The 9242-nt window shown below is 55.5% G+C and overlaps 1 protein-coding gene across 2 annotated transcripts; it reads left to right on the top strand.

Moving 5' to 3' along the window:
• Positions 1-238: 238 nt before the first annotated feature.
• Positions 239-9002, top strand: NRN1 (neuritin 1). Of its 2 annotated transcripts, none has more exons than XM_087820027.1 (3): positions 239-405; positions 4635-4779; positions 7805-9002. In XM_087820027.1, the coding sequence occupies exons 1-3, from the start codon at positions 351-353 to the stop codon at positions 8031-8033; spliced, it is 429 nt and encodes a 142-aa protein (XP_087676153.1). In that variant the 5' UTR covers positions 239-350; the 3' UTR covers positions 8034-9002. The 2 variants fall into 2 exon arrangements, with proteins under 2 accessions (XP_087676153.1, XP_087676154.1); XM_087820028.1 differs by lacking the exon at positions 7805-9002 and adding an exon at positions 5379-5617.
• Positions 9003-9242: the final 240 nt, after the last annotated feature.

Consider the following 9242-nt stretch of genomic DNA (forward strand, 5'->3'; position numbering starts at 1 on the left):
CTTCTGATGACTATAAATGGCGATTCTCGACCAAGGTGTCTCTATTTAAAAAAAAAAAAAATCGTTCCGTGTCATCCCCCACGTCAGGCCTGCTCGTGGGCGTGAGGCTGGCTTCCTCCGCCCCCTCCTAATGGAGTGAACCATTCCCAGCTCTTCCCCCCTCTGCCTCAGCCTCTCTCCCTCTCGCTCGCTCCCTCGCTCCCCGTCTCTCCTCCCTCCGCTTTCCCTGTGCATAAAGTCTCCGTCGCTCCTGGAACTTGTTGGCAATGCCTATTTTTCAGCTTTCCCCCGCGTTCTCTAAACTAACTATTTAAAGGTCTGCGGTCGCAAATGGTTTGACTAAACGTAGGATGGGACTTAAGTTGAACGGCAGATATATTTCACTGATCCTCGCGGTGCAAATAGGTAAGTGGCCGCCCAGCCAGACCCGCGGCGGGCGGCAGCAGACGGCCGGCCGCCCGGCCCGAGGCGCAGAGGGGTCCCGCGGGCCCGCAGCCGCCCGGGGTGCAGGAAAGCCCTCAAGCCCGCCAGGGTGGGGGCATCGGTTCCTAGGGACTTGCAGGTCCCGGGTTGGTTTTTCTAAAAAAAGAGAGAGAGAGAGACTGCAAACGTTATCCAGGAAATGTGAGCGGCCAGCCGGTTTGGGAAGGGATTTTTCCCCCCTTTGGGAAGGGATTTTTCCCCCCTTCTTTCCGAAGCGCACGTCCATTTTTTTGCTTTTCTTTCTCGGTTAGACCAGGTTTGCTATGTTCTGGGACAATGCATTGGCCCCTGCGATACTGCAAGGTGTTCTTTTGAAGGGTGGAAAGGTGAATGTAGGCACAAGGTGGCTAGGCGGCCAGAACTGGAAAGTTTATGTGCAGAAAGCAAAGATATTCGGGGCTCAGGCGGCTGCATTTAGAACTTTGTCATTCTCCCGCCACCCCCACCCCCATGCCCTAGCTGCAGCATTTGCACCGGGCACCGCAGACCTGCCGGGGGCAAACTGAGAACGACGTGGAACCCCAGAGTAATGTTTTAATGTGCTTCTCATTGCAGGGCTTGCATTCAGTCACATACATGTGGAGATAATTTTCTATGAGCATTGGCCTGTGCCCTGCCACGTCGGCATCTGTATTTTATCTACAGGAAAGGGTTAAGAAGTGTTTGCATTATGTTATGTTGGGTGCCTGTTATTTTTGTTGGCTTGGGGGTTGATTACAGATGGATTTATGCAGTCCCCATTTTATGTTAAGGAATGCTGAGTCCTAGTTACACTGTCCTGGGGTTTTAAAAAGTTCACATTTTCCATCCAGAACGACGTTATGCAAGGGAGAACTGGAAAACGTTCTCCTCTCCTGCGGGTCTGGGTATTAAGATGGCCTAAAAGTGAAAGTGAAGCTGCTTATTAATAAAATGGACAAGAGAAAAATAGAAACTCTTCCAATGGGTTAACGGGTTTTCTGGTGACCGAGGGAATTGTTGACTCCTGTCATTTCAGGCTGTAACATTCTTTGCAGACAAATCCTTGCAGTATTGGGGGGGGGGAGAGCTTTAGGGAATTGGTTTAGGGCAAGAGATAAAGTGCATAACATTTTTCTTCATGAGGAATGTGAAGGAAACAGGGTTTGGAGTTATCTATACAATAAAATGGATTCTTTGCAGTGGGATTCATGCATTTGTCATGATTTTGAGTATCTGATCTTTTGCATGAACATTAAAGGGATTTTAGAGTGTGCGGATGCAGGATGCTGGCGTTTTTCTCTAATCCTGAGAAATGACTTGATGTTTTGAATCTGCTTGTTTGAATCTTTTACCTTAGTGCAGAGAGCTGCAATAAATAAGGAACATTTCTAATTGCAGCAAATCACTTAAATGTTGGAAATAAGCGAATCTGGCATTTTGCAATTGGCCTGCAAATTTTTAGAGAGTAGGTGACAGCACCTATTTTGATATGGGGGTTTTAATCTGAGAATGTTTGATGCTGTGTTCCCGGTGGGAAATACCTTACTGTACGAAGGGGGCAGGGGTAAAAAAGACAGAGATCGTGCATGCGGGATTCGCTTGAAACACACTAACCTCAGCCCGAAAATGACCGTTGGTTGGCTGTGGAATTGAAACAGCAAATTTGTTCCCGAATGTCTGCCCTTTCCCGCATCAGAGCCTCTCGATCCTTATTAATTCATGTCTGGGAGCTGTCCCAAATCATTGACATTTGGCAAGAAAAGTGGGGGTGGGGAGGGACGGGGAGGTGTGGAGGGTAGTGAACGAAAATTAAGACCCGGCCGGAGGAGGTTTGGAATGAATGAGAGGTTAAGGGAATGAATGAACGGTTGGAAATGACCCCAGGTGCGGATGCCGGAGAGGACAAGGGAAGGAGCCGGGGCGGCCCTCCCGAGCCTCCCTGAAGTCCGGTGCAGGAACCACAGCGAGGGGCGCGCGGACTGCGACCTGCACGGATGCAGGAGCCTGCAAAATACGTCCGGATCGCAAGCTCCCGGCCTCCCCCAGCCAAGTAGAGACCAAGAAGTCATAATTGCAAAAAAGGGAAATTTCACGACTTCTTATGTTACACATGCACACACTCACACATGCGCGGTACGAGGGTCTCCTCCAGCAGAGCCTGGAGAGATAACGTGACTGGAGAGCCTCCCGCCCCCAGCAAACCCCAGTTCCTCTTTAAAATTTTGTCAATACATCTTAGGGGCTACTTTTTTGCTACCGAGTTTTGGGGGGTGGAGGTAAGGGGTACGGAGAGACGGGGGTCCGGGGGGAACGGATGCACTGTATTTCGTTTCTCTGCTGCAAAGCTGCCTTTGTGGCTTGCACTACCGAGGACGCGGGTAGGATTCGTTTCATTGTAACCATGCTGCTCCTGGAACAAACATTCGTTTATTCCGCCCCAGCGTTCTAACCGATGCTGCAGTCGCAAGGGCTTTTAACATTTCTCGTGGCGGGGCGGGGGTTGTTTGTGAAGGTTTACCTACAGCCTGAGCCCAGATCGAAGTTAACCTCAGTCCCTTCCCCAGAGCTTCCCGTTCCGGATTAGAAAGCGCCAGGCCCGCCTCTCTGCGCCCGCAGCAATTTGCAAATGGTGCGCTCTCGGAGCTGCTGCAGGTTCGGTCACCTTCCCTCTGGTCTGCGTCTAGCCGGGCTCAAGGGGGACCAGCGACCGAGATGGGATGGGGAGGGGGAGGGGGAGGGGGAGGGGTACGGCCCTCCCCGGAGACATTCACACACTAGCCGCAGCGGCGTGAACGCGGCCCGGGAAGGGGCGGGCGCTCAGGGTCCTGGGCATTTTAGGCCAATTTCGATTCTGAGATGATTCGCCCCTTCTTTTCCCTCCCTTCGCCCCAGCAGCGAAGATCTGCGCTTCTTGCGCGTCCTCCTGGCGCCCGGAGTGTTTTTGGCCTTTCGCCATCGAACGTTTATCCCGGTTCCTTGGCCTTGAAATGGAGAGGAATGGACGAGGCAGCGAGTCCGCGGTCTGGAGCCTGTCTCCCCCCCACCCCCCCCACCCCCCTCGGGTCTCGCGCTGCAGGGTTTGACCGACCTGAGGCCGAGAGCTGGACCTCAGTGCGGCCTGGGTCCCTCCCCCTCCCCCTCCATTCCCACCGCCTCCCACCGCCCCTGCTGCTATCCCCACCCCCACTCTGGAGGGAGCCGGGAGCTAGAGACCTGGAGCCCCAGGCAGCAGCCACCTGGGCCCTCGGCCTTAGGACTGAGCCTGGAGAAGAAAGGTCCCACCAGCTACTGGCCGGAGTGGTGACCGGTAATTGCAGGGGGGTGGGGGGTGGGGGTAAAAGTGTAAGGAGGGGCTGAGCAGCGAACAGAAGCGGAGGAAGCAGGGGGCCCGAGGCTCACGAATTTGGCCTCCGTGGAGGTGACCCAGGGTCACCCGCACAGGCACATTAGTGACTCTGCCGGGCCCAGGCGACCCCAACCACTGTCCCCCCGCCCGGCCCAGGACGCCGAGGCGGCCCTCTCCAGTGGCTCGGGGAGGGTCTCGCTCGGAACCCAGACTGCACAGGGAATGGGTTTTCTAACGAAGCCACCCGTTCAGTAGCTGCTGGTGTCTTCCAGAGACTTGACTAACTTATCTAATCAGCGGTGTTTGCTGGGCGCCCACCAAGGGCTTGGGCGCCAAGTCCAGGCTTTTTTTCACACGGTGAGGAGGTAGGTTCAGCTGCGTGGCCCCCGGCTCGCTCCCGCTCTCTGCTGTGACACCCCGTCTGTCACCGCAGAAATGGAAGGGTGCACTCCCAGGGCCAGGGCCGGGACCGGGCCGGCGGGCTGGGGAAGTGTTGGGAAACAGGGGGGAGGGGGTAGAAAGAGAGGAAGAGAGGAGGAATGAGGGGGTGAGAAGAGTGGACAGTGGAAGCAGAAAGGGCAGGAAGCTGCTGGACAGGGATGGGCGCACTGCCTCTGGCCACCCACTCCCGCTCAGGCCCCGCAGTGCAGAAGACGCAGTGGCTGGGGGCAGGCCATTCATTCTGGAACCACGTCTTTCATTCACCTTTGACTCTGGCGCGCCCGGAGGCTGGACGCCACTCGGTGGAGCCGAGCCACGCCGAGCTGGGGAGCTGCCGGGCGGTGGGGGCTGCCGGGCGGGACCGAGGCGCTGCTGACCCGTCTCCCCCTCCTTCCCCCCGCAGCGTACCTGGTGCAGGCCGTGAGAGCAGCGGGCAAGTGCGATGCGGTCTTTAAGGGCTTTTCGGACTGTTTGCTCAAGCTGGGCGACAACGTGGCCAACTACCCGCAGGGCCTGGACGACAAGACGAACATCAAGACCATGTGCACGTAAGTGTCCGCTCGGGCCTGCTAGGTCCTGGCCTTGGGGGAGGGGGCGCTGCTGAGATGGGAGATCCGTGCCCGCCCAGATTTTCGCATTCTCACCTTCTGGCTCCCACCCTCGGGCCTTGGCCAAGCCTGCGCTGCCCAAGGGGACGTTATGGCCTGGAATGGGCCGCGGGGGGCTGTTCTGCGGGGGCCCAGTCCGACCCAGAGGCCGGTCCTTCAACGGGCTGGAACCAGGGCGGGGACCGGCAGAGCAGCCACCAATTTCTCCCTGCTTGCCTCTAGGCCTGCTCAGTGCCCCAGAAGAACAGTTGGTTTTGGTTTGAGGAGCGGTTTAGGTAAATGATGTTTGCCTAGAAGGAAAGTCTCTCACCTATTTTGCCATTTCCCCTGATTCAAACTCCCCTCAAGTACACATGGAGAGAGCCCGAGTGCCGGCAGCACTGTCTCCATTCCTCCTCCTAGGAGAGAGGCTGCCAACGACTTTGTCCAAGAAGAAGGTGTTCTGGGCATCCAGTGACTGACGAGCTTGTCGTAATTCCCTAGGTTTAGGGTAGTCACCCGCCTTGCTTTTTTGTTTTTCTCTCTTTCTTGGTCTACAGGTATTTGCAGGCCAAGACAGTTAAGGGCCCAAGGAGGGCCATGAAGGAGTTCATGGCCAGGCTCAGCGACACTGTAGCTGCTGCAGACCTTAGAAATATCCCTATCCTCTGCAATAACACACACTTTATTTTATTTTTCAAAAACAGATGTGACACTCCCCTCGTAATGGCCCTTTCAATAAAGTCAAGGCGAGAGGTGTTCCTTGAACCCCAGAGGTTGTCGTGACCATTTTCTGCAACACCTCTTTTATACTGTGAAGTCCTTCCTCTCTCTCTAATTCCTGGGGCTGTGGTGTATATTTGTTTAAATTATGAGTATTTAAACAGGGGCCGATTTTGCTACACAATTTCCTAAATACCCAGGTACCCACCAGGAGCCACAGCAGCTAAGTAGCTGGCACCTTCCTATCAGGAAAGGGGCAAAAGTCTGGGTCTGGGATGCATACCTGCCTACTGTAATTCCAAATATTGGATGATAGGTAAGGATATATCTGTATACAGCAAAGGATTAAGTACAGATAAGCTCCCAACTCCTCCATCATTTGCCACAACTTGGTTATTCCAAGTTATTTTAATTTTTTTAAAGCAAGATTTGGTTTTGAAAAATGGAAATGAGGGGTGGGGCCCTCGCAGAGGTCAGAGGTCACAGGCCACAGCTGCGGGTGAGGCTCCCACCCCGGTCGGTGCAGTGGTTGCTCAACACCTCCTTTCAGCCCCACCTGGACGCCTGTGCTTTCCACGCCCTCTCCCAGGAGGCTCGGTCCCCTCTGGGAATCTGCGTAAAGAAAGGAGGCGACCGCACAGCCTCTGAAGGGCAGTTACGCAGGGAGCTGTCCCTCCACCTGTTAGGTTTCTCTCAGTCGTGCTATTTGTTTCCAGCTGAGGAACCTGGAAGCCCTACACCCCAGGACCCCCAGTTCTTATAAATTAGAGACTCGAGGAGCTCGTTAGAAAACAGCCATCGCTCAAGGCTATCCAACGAGCGCCTTACCTGTATTATTTGCCAGAAGAAGGCGTGGGAGTGGAAACAAGCTAAATCAAACCTAATGCCTGCCTTCAGCGTGCTGACAGTCCGGGCTAGAGAGCAGAAGGGAGAGATAGGAGATGGTACAACCACGCCGCGTGGAATGCTGTCACGGGTGACCTGGGGCTCGGGGCCCCGCGGGGTGGAAGCCGCCGGAGTTACTGAGACACACAGATCGACCCAGCACCGAAAGGAGACAGCGCCCCAGGAATCGATCACGGGTTGGAATTATATTTAGGCTCGAGATCTATTTTGGGTTTTCAGAAGAAAGGGGGACAGTAGAGAAGGGCAGGGCGGCTGAAGATTAAGGGGGCGGGGCTAGGAGCCGGGTCCCGGAGGAGGGGGGAAGCAGCGGCCGAGCCAGGAGCGGGGTCCCGGAGGGGCGGGAAGGGAGGGCAGGGGGGTGGGTGTCGCCGAGGTTGGCGTCGCCCGGCCCGCGCCAGCCCGGGAGCCCTGGCCTGGGGGCCTGGGCGCTATCCCCGGGGGCTCTGGGGAGGAGGCCTCCTGGAATCCTAGCCCGAGAAAGAGACTGGGGGCGGGGAGAGAAGAAGTGGGACCTAGTGCGCAAGGCCCGGAGCACAAAGGTTTGCAAAAAGCAGGTTTACAGAGCTGGCCTCGGGGGCTCGGGCACTAACACTCCGCGACCCCGGCGAGGGCCGAGGCGAGCGGAGCCTCCCGACAGAATCTGAGCTGGGAGCCAGTGGAGACCAGCGCGAGGAGCCACGGAGGACCCAAGCCAGGGAGGAGGGGGAAGAAGTGGGGAGCTGAACGGAGGAAAACCGAGGGGAGGGGAAGGAGGGAGGCAAGACGGGAAAAGGAGAGAAAGGGGAAACGGAAGGACGGGAAACAAAAGGAAGGGAAGGGGGAGAAACGGAGCAAAGGCTGGAGAGAGTCCCGCGGCGCCGGGAGGGAGGGAGGGAGACAGAAGGGGCGGGGGGGTGAGAAGCGCAGTGGGGAGGGCCGCGCTCGGAGCTAGCAACCCATCTTGCAAGCTAAGAGGCATTAATGGGCGGCAGCTTGCAAGGCTTAGCACTGTTTTCCTAGCTTTCCCCGAGGAGGGCGAGCAATCTGTTTGCGCGGGCCGGGGTGCCAGCGGGCGCAGCCGGTGCGACCCGGGCTCCCGGCGGCTGGGTGCCCCCGCCTAGCACCCGGAGGAGAAACCAGACTCCGAAGGGGGAGGCCCTCTCCTCGGACCTCCGGCTTCTAGGATGGGCTGGGGTCCCGCGAGGCCCGACCTCGCCGGATCCCAGCGCCAGGGCGGCGGAGAGGAGGCCGGGCGGGCGCGCCCGCGGAGGTCGGCGGCGCGGCGAGGGCCGGGGCGCACGGGCGCCGGCGCAGGCCCAGGGTCCTCCCCCGCGCCCTAAGTGAACCCGCTTCTTCTGTTTGTTCTGTTCCTCGCCAGATACTGGGAGGATTTCCACAGCTGCACGGTCACAGCCCTTACGGATTGCCAGGAAGGGGCGAAAGATATTTGGGATAAACTGAGAAAAGAATCCAAAAACCTCAACATCCAAGGCAGCTTATTTGAACTCTGCGGCAGCGGCAACGGGGCGGCGGGGTCCCTGCTCCCGGCGCTCCCAGTGCTCCTGGCGTCTCTCTCGGCAGCTTTAGCGACCTGGCTTTCCTTCTGAGCGCGGGGCCGGCTCCCCCCGCGCCCATCCACTCTCACTCCACGCTCCCGGGAAGTGAGAGGAAGCTCCATTCGTTCCTTGGGGACGTTGTGCTTCTCTGTGATGCGGAAAACACTCATGTAGGATTGTGGGAAATCCTGATCCTCTCTGATTTCGTTTGATCTCTTGTGTTTTATTTGCCAAACGTTACCAATCAGTGAGCAAGCAAGCAAGCAAGCAAGCACAGCCAAAATCGGACCTCACTCTAGTCCCCTTCATAATATATAAAAAAAAGTAAGAAAACGGCAAACCCGCCCCATTTTAACAATTTTTATTTTTTTGGCAAAAGAATCTCAGGAACGGCCCTGGGCCACCTACTATACTAATCATGTTAATACATGAGCAATGACGGGCTCCTCCTAGTAGGAACGAGAGGAGAAGGCCAGGGGATGAAGTCAGGGGAGATGTCCACGAGGGAAGCTTATGGTGAAAGAGCCACGCTCACGTCTTTCTTCCACAGTGTCTTGTTTTGACCATGTCCACTGCACATTTCTCCTCAAGAAAAGTGAAAGGGCAGATTGTTGGCTTTGTGTTTTAAGGATAGGAGGCGGAGGGGAGAAGGGCTGGGGAAACCTCGGGCCAGAGGTAAAAGCTGCCAGAAGCAACGCTGCTCGAGTCACTGAGAGGTTCAGCTTTACCTGCTGTTACTGATGCATCTTTCCAAGTCTAAGCCTTCCTTTCCCCCTCCCCTCTTGTTTTAGCTGTTACACACAGTAATACCTGAATACCCAACGGTGTAGATCACAAGGGGGAGTGTTAAATGTTACTCTAAAATATAGTTTAAAAAGATTTTGACATAGAGAGCCTTGATTTAAAAAAAAAAAAGAGAGAGAGATGTAATTTAAAAAGTTTATTATAAATTAAATTCAGCAAAAAAAAGATTTGCTACAAAGTATAGAGAAGTATAAAATAAAAGTTATTGTTTGAAAAGGGGGTGTCGTCTGTTTCCTGCCCCAAGCCTGCTTTCTTGGCCGAATTCTCAAGGGGACCTGCAGGGAGGGGCAGGTGAAGCCAGGCGGTGCGGTCACCTGTCCACGTGCCGCTTGATAACCTATCGTCTTCAAGCAGACCCTCCTCAGCTAGGACATTGCCATCTCCCTGGAATCCTGTTTAAGAAGAGAAAGGGAAGGTTATTATTATTATTTTTAAAAAATAAACTAAAAAGCAGAG

The sequence above is a fragment of the Miniopterus natalensis genome, chromosome 9, assembly GCF_054644295.1.
Source record: "Miniopterus natalensis isolate mMinNat1 chromosome 9, mMinNat1.hap1, whole genome shotgun sequence".
NCBI lineage: Eukaryota > Metazoa > Chordata > Mammalia > Chiroptera > Miniopteridae > Miniopterus > Miniopterus natalensis.

Bases quoted from the DNA above. Each gene is read 5' to 3' on its own strand.
- NRN1 (XM_087820027.1), top strand. From the start codon at position 351: ATGGGACTTAAGTTGAACGGCAGATATATTTCACTGATCCTCGCGGTG. The intron at 406-4,634 runs GTAAGTGGCCGC...TTCCCCCCGCAG, and splicing joins GATCCTCGCGGTGCAAATAG to CGTACCTGGTGCAGGCCGTG. The intron at 4,780-7,804 runs GTAAGTGTCCGC...GTTCCTCGCCAG, and splicing joins AACATCAAGACCATGTGCAC to ATACTGGGAGGATTTCCACA.